The sequence below is a fragment of the Pseudopipra pipra genome, chromosome 4 (genome assembly GCF_036250125.1).
Source record: "Pseudopipra pipra isolate bDixPip1 chromosome 4, bDixPip1.hap1, whole genome shotgun sequence".
Lineage (NCBI taxonomy): Eukaryota > Metazoa > Chordata > Aves > Passeriformes > Pipridae > Pseudopipra > Pseudopipra pipra.
The window spans coordinates 12,830,454-12,848,034 of record NC_087552.1 but is presented as its reverse complement, the minus strand read 5'-3'; the positions used below and the strand labels follow the sequence as shown (position 1 = coordinate 12,848,034).

General features: G+C 37.2%; 1 protein-coding gene across 1 annotated transcript in view; it reads left to right on the top strand.

The window, feature by feature from the left end:
- The window catches only part of NAA15 (N-alpha-acetyltransferase 15, NatA auxiliary subunit), a 37,990-nt gene extending 20,727 nt beyond the window's left edge, over window positions 1–17,263 (top strand). Inside the window, exons 8-20 of the mRNA XM_064651610.1 lie at window positions 360–455; window positions 589–695; window positions 1,130–1,202; window positions 1,930–2,099; window positions 2,632–2,784; window positions 4,816–4,944; window positions 7,414–7,627; window positions 8,772–8,965; window positions 11,101–11,209; window positions 11,571–11,669; window positions 12,391–12,534; window positions 12,963–13,060; window positions 15,760–17,263. Of these exons, the coding sequence (XP_064507680.1) occupies window positions 360–455; window positions 589–695; window positions 1,130–1,202; window positions 1,930–2,099; window positions 2,632–2,784; window positions 4,816–4,944; window positions 7,414–7,627; window positions 8,772–8,965; window positions 11,101–11,209; window positions 11,571–11,669; window positions 12,391–12,534; window positions 12,963–13,060; window positions 15,760–15,960 (1,787 nt within the window). The 3' untranslated portion in view covers window positions 15,961–17,263. The remainder of the gene's footprint in view (window positions 1–359; window positions 456–588; window positions 696–1,129; window positions 1,203–1,929; window positions 2,100–2,631; window positions 2,785–4,815; window positions 4,945–7,413; window positions 7,628–8,771; window positions 8,966–11,100; window positions 11,210–11,570; window positions 11,670–12,390; window positions 12,535–12,962; window positions 13,061–15,759) is intronic.
- Window positions 17,264–17,581: the final 318 nt, after the last annotated feature.

Below are 17,581 nucleotides of genomic sequence, written 5' to 3'. Positions count from 1 at the left end.
AAGACAGTTTTAATTTAGAGTTTTACTTTACTGTCTGTTATCTTATGTTGTAGCTAATACAACTGAAGGGCTTTCTTCAAAGATTTTAGCACAGTGATAAGGCAGGAACTCAAAGATGAGAGATTAAGCAGTTAGTCTTGGGAAGAGGAATTAACAGATACTGAGTACCTTGGAATCATTTAGTGCATCAGTTTTAAACACAGTAAAGAGGAAATTGATGTTCTTTAGGAAGCATGGAGCTTTTAGTTGATATATGTATCCTGATCCTATTTTTAGCCAGATACAAATCACTTTCCTTGCCCCCCTTTCCCTTCTTGCCAAAAAGGAAGGGAAAAGTAAACTGGAAAATTCTCTTGCAGCTAATATGATGGAGAGGCTAAAGATCTATGAAGAGGCCTGGACTAAATACCCAAGGGGACTAGTTCCAAGAAGATTACCATTAAACTTTTTGTCTGGTAAGTGCATTTTTGCTGAGCAGGTAGTGATCAACACTTGTGTTTCTGAGATGCTGTTTTAACAGCATAAGCAGTCTGCAATTGATGAGTAATGTCTGGTAAAACAAAATCAACAGGTCTTTTTCCTCTCAAGGTGAAAAGTTTAAGGAATGTCTGGACAAGTTTCTAAGGATGAATTTCAGCAAAGGTTGCCCACCAGTCTTCAATACTTTGAGGTCATTATATAAAGACAAGGAGAAGGTGAGTGTTTTTAACCACTTTTTACCTGTTCTACATGGTAACTGTGGTGCATTGAAGACGTAAAGGAGACTTTTCTTCAGTGTTCACTCCATCAGCACTGCTGCATGTTACAGCCTGGTATAGCTAAAAAAAAAAATGAAGTACATGCATACATCAAGCAAGCATAGTCTTGTGCCTACTTGGTAAATGTAGAAAACTCAGATTTACTATTCTAAGCTGTGTAAATGTTCACCAAAGGAGGCTTGGTCTTAATTTGTTGAAAATAGATGTGAGTTTGAGTATACATATTGTTCCCATATGTAATGTAATTCAGGATATTGCAGAATTTTCTTACCAAAAATAACTAATTTGGGTAACACCAAGTAGCTGAGGTTGAAATAAAATACCATCTGGCCCACAGATTATTTTTTGTGTGTCTTGTCTTGCATGTGTAGGTGGCAATCATAGAAGAGCTCGTGATAGGTTATGAAACCTCTCTAAGAAGCTGCAGGTTATTTAACCCAAATGGTGAGTGCCAAGACTGTTGTACTCCATGGAAGTAATGCCTGGTGTAAGCATTGTGTCCATTCAGAGGTGGGGAACTAGTGGGGAGTGAAGAAATAGAGATGATTTTTTTTCCTTTTTCCCCCTAACATGGAACTCTACCATAGCTGTCAAATGTAAAGTCTGTATTCAAAATGTAGTCACTTGTTCTGAACTTTTTTCCCCGGATCCATGAATTTGGTCATCTCTTTGCAGTTTTGACTTCAGATATTCTCTTTTAAAGACTTGAGTTTATCACTGTTGAGGAAACTGAAATTTGAAAGCTACATCAAATCTTTAATTACAGAACGTCAAACAAAAAAGAATATGCACTGATAGCACAACCTTCACGGAGAGGTAGTTTTTGAGCTTTTGTTGGAGGCTGGATTTTCTGTTCTTGGAAGTTCTGCACATCGATTACCCCGACTAAGGGAATACTTGGAACAAAATGCAGCTCCCTTCTGACCCACTAACTCCCTTTCCCTTAAAACCACAGAATGACAAGGGAACAGGATATGCTCAAGTCTTGCATAGACTTAGAAGCTAATGTACTTACCTGGACCCAGCTGGTTGGAAGCACTCCCAGGTCTGGTGTGACAGCCTGATATAGTGGCAGAATTAACTTCAGTGTGTGTATTTATAGCACTCTGCTTCTGGCATGTTGTTTTAATAAACTGAACAAAAGAGCCTCTCTCTGTTCTACTCCCTCCAGATGATGGCAAAGAAGAACCTCCAACCACTTTACTCTGGGTCCAGTATTATTTGGCTCAACATTATGATAAAATTGGACAGCCATCCCTGGCTCTAGAATATATAAATGCTGCTATAGAAAGTACTCCCACTTTGATAGAACTCTTCCTTGTGAAGGCAAAAATCTATAAGGTAAGTGTGGCTTATCCTTAGTGACCAGAGGTTATTCATTTGTTATGAATGTGAGTTTTAGTGAGTTTCTAGATAAGGATATTGTTTAGCTACCTGGGGGCTTTTTTTTGCTCCATATCAATAAGCCCCTGTGAAGGTTTTTAAGTAAATAAAGGACAAATGTACAGCAAAATGTAAATTCTCAGTTTATAAAGCACTGATAAATTTGAGTCTTTCATCTGTTCTTACCATGGATTATTTAACTACTTAGAAACAGTTTCCCAGCTACACTATGATATTGTATCAGAATGGGATTATCCAAAGCAGTCCTTTAAGCATTTTCAGGAAAAACATCTAGTGCTAAAAGACCAATAATTCAATAAGGAGGGAAAGTGATTTTACTGCTTTTTTTAATTTAAAAATCTGTTGCTTTTGAAGAAAGCTATTTATTAAAAAATGTCCTGAAAGTTAACCAATTTATGTTAAACAGCAAATAGATAAAATGTGCATGTTTTATAATTACTGAATCTGACTCAAATTTCCATCTCTTTAGCATGCTGGAAATATTAAAGAAGCTGCAAGGTGGATGGATGAGGCTCAGGCTTTGGACACAGCAGACAGATTTATCAACTCCAAATGTGCAAAATACATGTTGAAAGCAAACTCCATTAAAGAAGCAGAAGAAATGTGTTCTAAGTTTACACGGGTTTGTTGCTTTTAGCTACGGCTCTTTTGGATAACCTGGGCCTAATCCCTTGTGGAATGACTTTGTGTTTTAACTTTGCACTGACCTTTACTGTAATGTTTAAGTTCTGTTTCAGAGCACCTGTGTTTTCTTGCTTCACTTGTGGTAGTCCATAGCAGGGTTTGAATTATTCTAGGATAGGCATGATCCATAGCATTAATTGAAGGGTCTATAAAGCTTGGATTTGATTATTTTTGCTAGGTAGGAAAAATACAGCATTTTTGTTTTAGAGAGAACTTCTCAGTAAATAATTTTTTCACAGTAATCTTTGGGTTTAATGTTGATTCTGTAGGATACTTGAAAGATCTGGTAAAATTGTCCGTATCTCTGTTAAGCTTTTTTTTTTCTAATGATGGTAAGTTAGAGAATTCAAACTTCTCTTGGAACATAATTTTTGTGTGACTACCAGGTGAAAGGCTTTCTGAGATGTCTTTCTTGCGTGAACAAACTTTCATCCCTAAGGCCATGTTTAACTGTGGTGGAGGGAAGCTGCATGTTATATCTTTTTTTATTTTTCCATCTGCTTACACATGACCAGTTATCTGGTAGAAAAAGTTTTGCCTTGTGCAGATTGCTTAATTTCATACATCACTTTTGTCCCTACAGTAACCCATTTTGATAGGTTTGATGGTCACACAGGTTAGTTACTTCGTTTAAATTTACTTCACTTGATGTTATTCTTTCATAACTGAAAGTCAAAGCAGCTCAGTGAAGTCTTCCCAGACTATTTATCAAGTGATAGTTTTAGGATACAGGTAATATCATTTATGTTGTCTGTGGGAGACAGGTAACAAGCTCTTGGGATCTGCCTTCAAAGGTAAAGCCTTTTCTGTTTGTTGTCCCATTTTTCTCCTCTCTTGAAGAGCAAGAGAAACCTGGAATAAGTTGGGTTGAATGGAGAGGAGGGGGAGCAGTTTTTATAAGGGGAAATCTGGAGGGTCTTTGTGAAATGTGTGCAGGCAAACATGAGGGCAGGGGAAGTTCTGTTTTATATAAACTCAGTAACTTAATGTGGGGTTTTTTTTTGCAAATCTGATATGAATTTAGTTGATTTGCCCTCCCTCAATGCCTTAAGCAGCTTTAAGATGATGTCAAAAAAGCAAGCATACCAGTTACCCAAAACTGAACTTGATAAGTATAATTTGATGATATTGCTCTATGTAATCTTTTTATCTCTTTGATCTTATGCCTAGTGCTCAAATACAAGCTTCTTAATTAAAAAACAGTTAAAGGAGACCTAAAGTAACCATAATGCAAATGGAACTGACATTTTTTTCTCACTTCTAGCTGCCTAAATCAGGCTGTTTTGAACGCTGCCTTTCTCTTTCATTGCTAAGTTCTCCAGATCTGTGCAAGTATATATAAATACCAGATTTGAAAGACAACTGTAATCTCCTTTTTTGAACCAGAAGGTGTCTTGAGTTAACAGTATTCCTTTTGCCTTGCCACTGTTCCCTAGTACTGATGGCATAAGAAATCATCTACTACTGCTGTGAGTTAGTACACTTAGCTGAATCAGCAGTTCTCTGGAAGGTACAGATGGCAGCTTTAGTTAAGAAAAAAAAAAATTCCTGCAGGATTTCCTGCAGCTGTCAGTCTTTTGCCATGTGCTAGAACTTTCCTGCTATTTTTTTTCATGCCACAGTGTTACTTGTGTGCACATAGTGTTAAAAATACTGAATGAAGGTCTCAGCTATCCTGAAGCTGAGGAACCATCACAGTTAAATGGTCACTACCTGGCTCTTCATTGTTTCTTTCTGACTCTTCTAGTAAATGTAACACAGGTTTTTATATTTTTCTTAAATTGATGAACAAAGCAAGTCCATCTTAGCTGTGGCATTTCCGACTTTCAGGACTCCAGTTCTGAGATTGAGCATTTCTTTGGATAGCATCCTTATTTGTACTTTTAATTAGGACAAGATAAAAAGGAAAAAGCAGCCAACAAATGGAATGAGAGATTTATTTTTTATGCAATGCTGTTTTTGCTTTTAGGAAGGAACCTCGGCAGTAGAGAACTTGAATGAAATGCAGTGCATGTGGTTTCAGACAGAGTGTGCACAAGCTTACAAGGCGATGAACAAATTCGGAGAAGCACTTAAAAAATGCCATGAAATTGAGAGAGTACGTATCCAGTTAAACTGCCTGGGTTGGAAAACACTGGCTAAAGTTCACTGTGCTGATATGTTTCTTTTCTGAGCAGTAAAAGTACACTTCATGTAGCTCCAGGAGAGATTTTGTTTCGTGTTGGTTACTGGCAAGTTGATAAGTTTACATTTCCTCCTAAAAGTGCCGTTGTAAACTGTGTGTTATGAAGAGATTTTTTGAAGTTATTTGAAGATCCAGAAGAGAGAGGAAAGCTCTGAGAAATATTGGCAGTGTACATAAAAAATACGTATTTGGGTAAAAATAAAAACTAAGTGTACTTTAAGTCCAGAAATAACATGACTGAGCTGACAAGCCCATTCATGAAGTAAAGGAAAAAAACATCATTTTAGTTACTGTTTAAGCACTGCTTTAGTGGTAGACGTTAACTTTAAAAAAACTATCAAAAATATTGAGTATCTTCTCCTTAAAAAAAAAAAAATAAAATTAAGCTACAGTTTTAAAGAAGCTATTGGAAATATAACAACTTCTTAAAGTAGAAATTGTGTTTAAAAGAGGGGGAATACTCGCATATTAAATGCGGATCCATAGTAAGGCAAACAACACAATTTGGATCCACAACTTCAAAAAAAAAAAAGTATGGGTTTGGGTTTTTTAAAGCACATTAGGGTCTAGAAAAAGACCAGACAGCTGAGGGTGTAAATGAAGTGCTGAAAGAGCAGAACTTAGTAGGAAGCTGTGCCTCTTTGCAAATAGAGAGGCTTTGGGAGGTTTCAGCACGGCTGCTTTTCTGCAGAGAAATATTCTCTGTGGAATATTGCCTGTGGAATATTCTCAGAGCAAATTATCAAAGTAACCTGGCCTAGTGAAAGGTGTCCCTGCCTGTGGCAGAGGGTTGGAAATAGCTGACCTTTAGGTCCCTTCCAACCCAAACCATTCTGTGATTTGCCAGGACCGTGTTTTGTTCACAGAAATCCTTTAAATAAGTTAGATTCTTGTAAAAGAATATGTCTATTGTAAATTGTCTTGGTTACCAGAAGAGCTTAGCAAAGCTGAAATAAAGTGTTAATTTAGGCCATCCTAAAAAACAAACAAACAAACCAAAAGAAAATTTCTAAGGAATTAAGTCACTATGTTTACTTTTTTATTGGATTAATTGATTGAAGGTGTTGTAAAGTTCAAAAATAAAATAGACAAATATGTTGAATTCAGAAACCATCAACAAAGCTTTGGTGTTCTGTAAGAAAAAGCAGCGCCTCTTAAATCCTTTAGTGGTGCCAGTCATGTTTAGGGCAGTCTAGTTGTTAAAATATGTTCTGGATTTCAGAAACACTTTTGATGTCATCCTTCACACCATAAAGGATCTAAACTGTCTCAGAAAAAGTAGGAAGTTGATCTTATGGATTTAATAGTTAATTCATGGCTTGGAAAACAGAGTAGGAATAAATAATCAATTTTTGCAAGAGAAGGGATATACCATGGAGATCATTAAGGTATCTGTAGAGTCTCCATTGCTTCATATGTTGATAAATGATCACAGAAAAGGACTGAATAGTGCAAGGACAGCACCTGTGCTGTCTCAATACTAAAAGTGGCCCATGAAACATAATGTTCAGTGGTGTAGTCAGTGAATGAGGGGCAAGAAAAATGCCTATGCATAAGTAGTAAAAGGTCTTGCATTAATTATTGCTGCTCAGGAAAGAAATCCTAACACCATTATAGACAAAACTGCAACAACTTCTGTGTTTGTGTGGAGCAGCAGTCAAAAAGACAAGTGGGGAATTAAGTTACTATAGAAATACTTTTATTCAATCATGTGACTGTCATACTGTTTATGTCTCAGTATCACACCTCCTTAAAAACGTGCTGGTAAAATATGCATGGAGTAACTTCAAAACAAAGAGACTGTAATTAGCTTGTCATGCTCACTGTTTTAGCCTCAGCTTTGACAAACAACAGCTGAGTTTAGGCTGAAGTCGTATGAGATCATAAATACGTGTAGAAGTTCAAGAGGGGCACGACTTTTCACTGCTTCTCAAACAAAAAGGGATATCAGGTGATGACGAGGAAAGCAGAGCTTGAGCAAAAGGAAATACTTTGTCACACTACGCATTGTTTAAGTGTGGAATTCATTGCCATGATATTTAGTGGAAGTCAAAATTATACTTTTCATTGAAAAAGAATTAGTGAAGTTTATATACAGTGAAAGTAGGACCTTTTCCCCTTAAACTGCTAATTGTCAGAGGGTAGTTGCTGTTAAGAGGCTGTCAAATGGGTGAATTTTGTTTTTGACCTAAGGTGCTTTCTGTTCTTTTCACCATGACTTTATTTTTGGAGGGTTTTGTTAACCTTTCTGACAGTTAGGTTGTATTTGTCAAACAGCAGAGTTTTACTAAACGATTCCTTTGGGGAGAGTGTCTTTTAAAAGCCCAGGTTAGTACCTGCTTGTTAATACTGACTAAATAATGCCGTGTTACGCTGTGTTAGCATTTTGTAGAAATCACGGACGACCAGTTTGACTTCCACACTTACTGTATGAGGAAGATCACCCTTAGGTCTTATGTGGACTTGTTAAAACTAGAAGATGTGCTTCGACAGCATCCGTTCTACTTCAAAGCAGCACGAATTGCCATAGAGATATATTTGAAACTTCATGATAATCCCTTGACAGATGAAAATAAAGAACACGAGGCTGATACAGGTATGCAACCCTCAGGATTTATTAATTGTGCAGTTTCACTAGTTAGTGGATATTTTATGAAGATCTAGCATTCTTGGAGTTGTAAACTGCAGTAGCCAAAAATAAAAGTTTTACACAACTCAAAGCGGGTAAATTGTAACTTTGACTGCATGTGAAAGTAGATGTTCTGCTGAAAGTTAAACTAATACATGTTTTTATCTTGGTTATTGTAAAACAATGATGGGTTTGTAGTGAGAGTTGTAATTCTTAAGTACAAATGTGCTTGTGTTATGGAGTGGCTGTGAAAACATGGAATTCTCATGGTGATTGGTCTGAAATAACAGATGGAAGCCAATATGCCTGGTGGTATCATTCTGAGCATTTTAAGAATATGCAAAAATTTCGCTAGGTAGCAACTTAAATTTTATCATCTGGCTCGTGATGTAAAAATTACTTTAAAATCCGTTGATATATTTTTTCCCCTCATCTCTGATTTGAGAGCAACTTAAGTGGCTTGGGGTACCTCAAACGGTATGAATAGAGGCTCATCAGTCCTTCAAGAGGAATTTGTCAACTTTTAGTATTTTTTTATCTCAGTTAATTTGTGTGGCTTTCAGTTCAAATTAAGACAGGTGGAAGTGTAATAGAATTTATTGCAGCCACTTCTGATGTGTTTTAAATTAACTCTCCCTATTCTAATTGGAGGGAAGAGAGGATTTGAATATGAATCAAATACGTCTGTAGGGCATCAGAAGCAAAGCTGAAATTGTCTATGCCAAAGTGGAGCTATTTCACCTTATTTTTGTTAGGCCATTTAATTACTACATTAAACATGTGTAATGCCTCAGGGAGAAATCAGTGAGTATTGCTGTGCACTTTTACTCCTGGTGCTGGATTTGTGGAGTCGTGCAGTAATTACTCTGTCCCACCTTCAGCATGTGGTTCTAATTCCAACTCCCTGATTCCACTAAGGAATTTGTGAGTTGTGGAGCAGAAGCACAGACTGTAAAGTAATTATTGATAGTAATAAGCTTCTACAGAGGTAATGGCAGCGCTGCTTGTTAGTAGATATGGTTTAAAGAAGGTGGTGGTGTCTTGACAACTGGTGGAGACTGTTAATATTAGACATCAATGTTGTCTGGTTTTGCCCTCTGTGTGTGTACAGCGAATATGTCTGACAAGGAGCTAAAGAAGCTACGAAATAAGCAGAGAAGAGCACAGAAGAAAGCCCAGCTGGAGGAGGAAAAGAAGAATGCTGAGAAGGAGAAGCAACAGAGGAATCAGAAAAAGAAGAAAGATGATGATGATGAAGAAATTGGAGGACCTAAAGAAGAACTTATCCCTGAGAAACTGGCAAAGGTGCTTACTAATGTAATAATGAAGTCATAGAAATTGCTACAGAAGTTGCAGTGAGCACAGATAAAAATAGAAAGCCACTCAGATAACTTGTTTATTTTTTTTTGGTGTGGCTTCTCTTCACAGGCAGCATGTTAAAAAGAATTCTTTTCTAGGGGTAGTTTGTTACATATACTGTCAGCATGGTGGAAATCATGGCTTTTGTGCCTAGTTCTGACAGGCACCTGTTGAAGTCCTAAACATTAGCTACAGGTGGAACTATTTTCATGTGTGTATTGCACTAACTTGTTGATTATACCCTACTTCTGGTTGGTCAGATGGAAGTCTTTCTGTTCTATATGTAAGGTGATTATCATTTGCTCTTTTATGTCCCCTAATATTTTTTTGTTTATTAAGCATAGTCAGCCTGTGGAAGAAGAGCCATTGAAGCATTGAAGGCTTTAACAGGATTTGTTTGCATTTGTTTTGATTGGGAAAAAAAAAAGGGATAAAGCAGCTGTAGTAGTACATAGTAGTACACTAGACTGAGAAAGATTTTGAGATCTGGATTAAGAGCTGTAGAAATATGGGAAGGGGAGGTGACCCAGAAGGCTATTGTTTTTGCTAAAACTTACACCTGTAAGGAGCAGGAAGACACTCGAAAAATGTGGGGGAAGATAAGGAAAATACAGAGACTGGAAAAATTGATTTATAGCAATAGTAGAATAGTATCCAAGTTCTGATAGATACAGTATTCATCATGTTCACTTTACACATACAATGAGTATTATTTGCACTTGAGGTGGTATTTGAAGGTTGAGACAGTGAAATTCACTCCGTAGCCAGGAAGCAAGTGACTTAAACTGCACTAGTTATTTAAGAATATTTTTGGTATTCCTAATGTTTAGCTCACTGGCTGCAAGAAGCAGAACTAATTGCACTGCTGGTTAAGATTGAAATGGTCTCAGTGGTGTGTATTGAAATTGAGTTCTGGAGTAGAGGGACGTCATGGGATAGCCCAGAAAAAACTAAGCAGTCCCCAAGATTATAGGGAATAGTTGCAGCTGTATAATGCATTCCTTTGGCAAAACTGGTTATGTATTTAAGATGTAGGTGTCTGTATAATATAATTCTATTCCTAAGTTAGTATCGGAATCACGACACTTCCAAAAGCAGTTGGTTCCTAGTGCCAGAGGACCATTTCTGACATAGTTGATCACTTGCAAACAGTTTTCCTGAAACAGTTGCCCCGGACTTGTTTAGGTGTATAACTTTGGCATTAGAGGCATAGCTTTGAAATCTGTTTATTGTGGGTTCCAAATAGTTGATGTGCACAGTGACATGTGTAAAATCAACAGCACACAGAAATAATGCAGTTGTTTTTATGAAAGGTGCTGTAGTATATGTTTAGCAGGAAGGTGTTTGTCCTTGTCTTCAACTCAGTTATTTGCCATCAAGTGTATCACTTCAACATTACTATGTTGTTACTGACACACAACAAATTTATCTGCTTCTTAGAGAGTGGCTTATGTTCATAAAAACAAAAACAGGAAGGACAATAGACAGTTCTTGTTTGACTAATCCTGAATGTCTAGATGGAAGAGCCTATTAAGAATCCTTGCCTAGAATTAATTTGTGTTCACTCTGCCTGTTTACTGGATTACACTGGGTAAGACCAGGAGACCTCGGTCAATATCTAGTTGCTTCAAGCTTGCTGTTTGTATCTTGGCTGGGAATGTTGCCATGACCTAGCAGCTCTTAGGAACCTGTCTGGAGTTCATGTCAGCAGAATGTCATGGTAATTTATTAGTCATTTACCATCAACTCAGGCCTATGTGTGTAGGTTGTCATGGACAGCCCTACTGCCCATTTCAGAGCAGGTTCAGCTCCAGCTGTGTTCACCACTGATGTCTGATAGAAGGCAAAGACTTTTATCTCTGTAGGAAAACGTGATTTGTAACCATCACAAAGCAAATTTTTAGACTTTTTAGTCTATGTTTATTGAGTGAAATATGCAGAATTTGTAACAGAAGAGGTTCTAAGCATCTTATGCACTGACTTAGGAGAGTAACTCTCTGTCTCAAGAATAGCTAATTTTTGTTGCTATAGAGTAGGTTTAAACTTTGACCTGGTTGTGTGTCACTTCCTTGAATCCGTAGGTTGAAGCACCTTTGGAAGAAGCCATTAAATTTTTAACACCCCTGAAGAATTTAGTGAAGAACAAAATAGAGACGCATCTTTTTGCCTTCGAGATTTATTTTCGAAAAGGTAGGTGAGAAAACTAATGAGAGCAAGAAATTTGTGATTCGTAAAGCTGTATATTAGAACTTAAGCAGAAATTATTCATTGGATGTGAGGAGCCAGTCCCTCTTGAGACACAGAACTATTCATTGGACTGACACCCCAGCCACAAGCAGTCTGTGACAAACCAAAGTGTGAACATTTGATGATTATCCACTTAATTGGCTGATTAAATACTTGCATGTTAGAAAAAACAGCTGTTGCAGTACACTTAGCTATAATTTCTTCTGATCGTTCCAATTTCAAACACTAAATACTCCTGCAACACAATGTAGTGTTCCCACCACAGGTTTTTGAAATTTCCCAACACTTTTTTTTTTTTTTCCAGAGAAGTTCCTTCTGATGCTTCAATCTGTGAAGAGAGCCTTTGCTATTGATTCTAGTCATCCTTGGCTTCACGAGTGTATGATTCATCTCTTCAGCAGTGGTATGTGTCTGTTTGGTAGGACTTCATCTGTACACACTTCCAGGTGATGCTGAGCCAGCATACAATCACTGATTTTTAGTTTACAGGCAATAATTCAAAATATTTAATACACATATTAGAAAGCCCTTTAAACAGCTGGTTCATGCTAAAACTAAGCATGTTTGTTATGACTGCAGCTGGATTTAGGAGTTATTCCAGTATTAGTAGGTCTTTTCAGGACTGTGAGTAGTATGGTGAAGCCTGAAAGAGCGAGGGAATGAAGAAGTGGAACTGTACAGTGAGGAGCCTTGCTTTTCTGCTGGCAGCCTGTGTCAGCGTGCAAGGAGAAGGCTTTGAATTCTGTCCTTTTTGGTAAAAGGTTGGACAGATTCTGCCCCTTCCCTTGCCCCAGAGGTCACCCTTTCTGATGGGGGCTATAAACTAGATACAGAACAGGCTTGTATGACAACAGTCTTTGAGCCTCATAGATTTGAATTAGTAAGGGTGGGACTGTATGAGTGTAAAAAAGCTTTGGCTTTTTCTAAGCATCAGAAAACTGTCATAGTTAAGCTTTTTCCAACCAGATCCAGTTATTTACCTTTTCAAATTTCATGCATCTTCCTTCGAGATCCTTTCCAATTATGTTAATAATGTAAACATGAAAAATATTAAATACATAAAGTATATTTTACTGTGATTACCTGTGCCCACCTCAGTTAACTTCTTTTTTCCAATTGAGCAGTATCTGAAAGTAAGGATCTGCCTGATGCTGTTAGAACAGTGTTAAACCAAGAAATGAATCGGCTTTTTGGAGCAACTAATCCAAAGAACTTCAATGAAGCTTTTCTTAAAAAGAATTATGACTCACTGCCACATAGGTTATCAGGTACTTTGCCTTTATCCTTGTTCTGCCCTACCTCTGTATTTTCTGTGATTACCTGGCAGTGGTATCTCAGTCTCAGCCCAGGTGATGTTACAATCTTTCCCTCAGGAGTGCTTTTCTGCTCTCAGTTTCAGTTCTTCTGACATGATTGCCAAGTTGTCTCTGGTTTTCTTTAATTTTATCTTTGTGCTGCTGTAGTACAAATGTTTGGACCTCTCTGCCCTATCTGTTGTAATTTCTGATGTCTGCTGAATGTTTTAGTGCTTTGTCTACCCGAGTAGGTGTCAAGCTTTGTGCTCCAAGTGGTTCCATTCTGAACTCCTGCTGGAGAGTTCAGTCCCCCTCTTAGTCCTATTAGATGTACTTTATGTTTGTATATAAGACACTTCTGGTCATCGACTTGGTGATGAGTCTTATTTTTCCTCCTGTAGCTGCCAAAATGATGTACTATTTAGATCCTTCCAGTCAGAAAAGGGCAGTGGAGCTGGCAATGACCCTGGATGAATCCCTTATTAACAGAAATCTTCAGGTAACATATTAATAAATTGTAAACAATTTCTGGTGTATCTGTGGGAGCTTCATGCAAATTTTGGAGGTAAGAGGAAGCTGAAATGGTTGCTGTGCCTTATGGTAAGGAGGTTGAGTTGTGAGAGAGAGGGGTGTCAGGTTCATCTGAACTTAAATGTTTAACATCCTTTTCACACTTCTAAATTAATTTAGTTTTGTGATAATATGAAAGTAGCAACAGCAGAAACCATGTTATTGCCACAGGTAGTGGGAAAACTTATTAAACACAAGAGAATTCACGTGGCAAAAGATGCTAAGCTCTCCTGTAAGAAAAGACAGTAGTCTGTCTGAGCTTTGGCTGTCACACAGGTGACTGTTCACAAGAAAAAGATTGACTTAGGAGTGGCCCAGACTCTTGGAAGGCTTTCCATAGTCAACTCTCTGCAAGCTGTGGGAATTACCTGAGGTTTAGTAAAAGTTGCATATGCACATTTTAGCCTTAGTGTGTAGTTTAACGAAAAGCTTCCCAAATTTTGAATCTTTGCTCCATTCTGGTGGTCATGGAATAATCTCCCTGTACCACTGCCCCACGTTCATCTGGGAGGACTGTCAGTTGTGACTTGCAATTTACAGTATTTTAGAAAGGTAATTTTTTGTATTTTCATATGTTTCTTATAAAAATTAATAAACATGGTCTTTTTTCTTCCTTTGACCACATAGTTACCTGGCAAAACAGAGAAGGAATAAAATGTCCTCTAAGGGTTTTTTTTTAAGCTTTTGCTAAACTATTTTTGTATCCCAGACAAACTGTTTTCTTTGTATCATGTGAGAGTGTCCAGCACATTTTATTAGAGAGATTCTTTGGCAGGCTGTGCAAACTTATTTCTTTATTGTCCTCTTTTTCTCTGCACTCAGGAATTTTTTAGATGTATTGCAAGTAAAATTGGTGAACTTTACTATAAAATTGTTCTTCCGTGAGCAAAAATCGATATTTTCCAAAAAACGTCTCTTTGGAAATAGACTGGGTTCAATAGAACTTCAGTTTTTTGTGAAGGATTTTAAGTTCATAGTGGAATTTTCGGACCAGACAGAAAAGGGAAAAAGAGACAATAAAAAGCAAATTGCTGAGATTTATAAACTTGTTTAGGATGTTAAAGATTCAGATCCTTTCTCTATGCTAGCTGATTGGTATGGGACACAAACTTGTGTGTTTTAAATCCGAAGTACATATTTAGCAGTTTTCATAAACTTGTCTTGTTTGGGTGTTGTTTTTTGGAATAGCTTTTTTTTCTTTACTGTTTGAGTGATCTCAAAGAGCTTAAGCCAGGTTATCAATAGATTTAGAAAACAAAAATTAATTTAGCGTTAACAGCCTTCTTTTTGGTGTTTTTTTGCCTGGGAGTGGGATTCTGGGAATTGGACTGGGGAGAGATTAAAATGTAATAAAAAATGCCTGGTCATTGTGGAGGTGTTAACTTGGTAGGACTAGAGGAAGCATTTAGCAGCTCAGAGTGTATAAACAGGCTGTATGCTGCACTGTGATAAAACTGAAAATGGTGAATTCTGGGTGCCAACATAAAGTAAGAGTTGGAGTTCTGCTAAACTTTTAGAAGGGAAATTGGAAGTGCCCTAAAAATTGAGAATCAGGGCATTTGCTGAAAGGCATTTTTGTGTGCAATGAGATCAAATTTATTACATTTCATTTTAGTAAAGACCAGCAAAGAGCAAATGTGAGCAAAAGGGGTTGTTGAAGAGAACTTCATAACCCCACAGCAGGAGGACAGAGCAGTTAATCTCAATACACAGAAGAAATGAAAGCTATACCAAATGTTATAGGAGTGAGAAAAGACTGACTTACTATGCTAATGCTTGCACACACAGCACAGGCAGATGTTAAATGCTGACAGGCTTTAGTGAGGCTCAGTAGGTTGGTTTCTGATGTTTGCAGTGCAGGTTGGGAAAAAAAAAACCCACAGGAAATCTCCTTTTTCTCTTCTAAATCACGAATAAAAATGGATAGGGAACTGCATATATCTGAAGGATGTGGTAATATCAGAGTACTTTGATTTGATTCACTAGTTACAGGCACACTTCAGCAACTCACATGACCTTAAGTGTAAAAATGTGGGGGGTTTTCCCTACCAGAAATGTTTTCACATCTAATTATGGTTATTCAGCTAATGCTGTTTTCACATCTTATTTATATTCCACAGTTCACAGAAGTCATTACTAGGAAATTATAGTATATGTTCTGTATTCATTGCTTTATTTGCAAACACTAAAGGTACATTATGTATTGTTGAAACAGTCAGTGTATCCCCCAACTGGTGGGGTTCTTGGTTGCCAACTAGTAAGAAAAAAAATTTTTTAGGAAAAAAAGGAACAGGTGACAAATGAGTGTTTTCATTTTCCAGTCAAGATTTCTAACTGGTTTTCGGATCTCTTTTTAAATCGCATTCTTTAAATCAGACTACCCTGTATTTCATGCTGTGTCTAATTAAAATGGCATTTGATGTTGAATAGGGGCAGGTGTGTGGCAGAAATACTACTTTAAACTTGTCTTGTGAGTTTGCTCTTATCTCATACAGCAAAACTGCTGTTTGAAACCTGTAAAAAATACTTGGAGTTTGTTTTCTTTGTAGTATTGTATTTCTGGTTTGTGAGTGTTCAGCTGAATGTTTGAAAAAAATGTAACCTTTCTTTATTTTTCTCTTTAATTAGACTTGTATGGAGGTATTAGAAGCTTTATGTGACGGTAGCCTTGGAGACTGTAAAGAAGCATCTGAAACGTACAGAGCAAATTGTCATAAGCTTTTCCCTTATGCTTTGGCTTTCATGCCCCCTGGATATGAAGAGGATATGAAGATCACAGTTAATGGAGACAGCTCTGCAGAACCTGAAGAACTGGCCAATGAAATATGAACAACTTTATTGGAAAAAAATGACGTTGGACCATATCTGGTGTATAATATTTTTGTCACGCACCTGCTGAATTGTTCTAACTTACACAAAAGAACAGAAGGAAAAAAAAAACCAACCTGGTTGCCTTCAAATAGTTTTACTTTTTTTTTTTTATCCTGCTGACAAATATATATATGAAATATCTAACATATTACTGGTTATAGGTTGTTCGGTTTCTTAAAAATTAAAAGCTGCTAAAATTGAAAAAGGAAAAAAAAAAAAACAACAACCCTTCTCCCTACCTACCTACCCACCCATGTTTTTAAACTAATTTATATGAGACCTGAAGGGGTGTGTGTCCCTCAGAGCAGGTGTGTGGCAGAAATATTAACTTTAAATTTGTCTTGTGAGATTACTGTTATCTCAGACAGCAAAACTGCTGTTTTAGCACTGGATTCTTTCACTGAGCACAAAGAGTTGATGGGGCTTTAGCATCTGACTGATTTTGATACGGGGGATGATTGTGTCCATAGGAAGTATGCAATGCGAATCAGAATATACAGAGAAACCTGCAACATACGTGCTATGTTGGGGGTGCTTGGACATACAGGATATCAAGCAGAATTAAGAAACATAGTGTGTTCAATAAGCTTGTTGTGTCTCTGAAATTCACTGTACACGATCGGTTTGGTGTTCTTGCACCACAGTTTTTAACTGAAGGAACCAGTTAAAACGGTCTCTCCTGGGATTAAACTTGGTGGGGAGGGGGGGGAGGTGGGGAGGGGAGAATCAACGTTGCTGTTCTTGAGGTGAACTTATCAGCGTGGGTTGGCCAAACTTTTTAAAACTGTAATGCAAGAACCAAATAAAAATTATGCACTGTGATGTGGCACCAACTAATTAGAAAGATCGCATGCATTTTTCACGTAGAGTGAAAACAAAATGAGAACATACTATGGCTTGAAGTTGCAAAGAGGAAAACTCCTGACTACCATTTTGACTGATCAAGAGACTAATAGATTAAAACCTCAGCAGGCCTTGTTCATGTTATGCAGAAAAAAAAAAATAAAAAAGTGCTGCAGTTTAGATACCTCTGGAACTTTTCCACAGTGTCACAGGTTTGTAATACTTGAAGCCCTACATTTCTTAAGAATATATTTCTTGCTCAGTTGTTTCAGGCAAGCCCAAGACTTTGTAACTTTTAAGGGGCCCAAAATTTTTTTTCAATAACAGACCAGCTTCTTATTCCTGCAGTTACAAATGTAATTTCCTTTGTCAAACATAAGGTACCAAATATAATGCAATAAAACGTTTTGAAAAACAATTGTGTGAATATTTAAACCAATCTATGTTGTACTTTGAAAATGAATGGGTTTGCTAGAGTGCAGCTCAGGGTTGGCTTACTGTGCTGTCCAGTCATGCTAACAATGTCACTCCTGATGGGTGATCATCAAGTATAAAATGCAAATGCATTATATGTAAATACTGAATGTCTGGGAAGTCCTATAACACAGAATGCTTTGTTACTTGGCTTTTAAGTTCCACCAATGTTAGGTTGAATTTTGTTTCCCAAGTCAAGCTTCAATCTACGAGTCTACTGTGTTAATAATATAGATAAGTGCTCAAATGTTTTCTTTTGTAG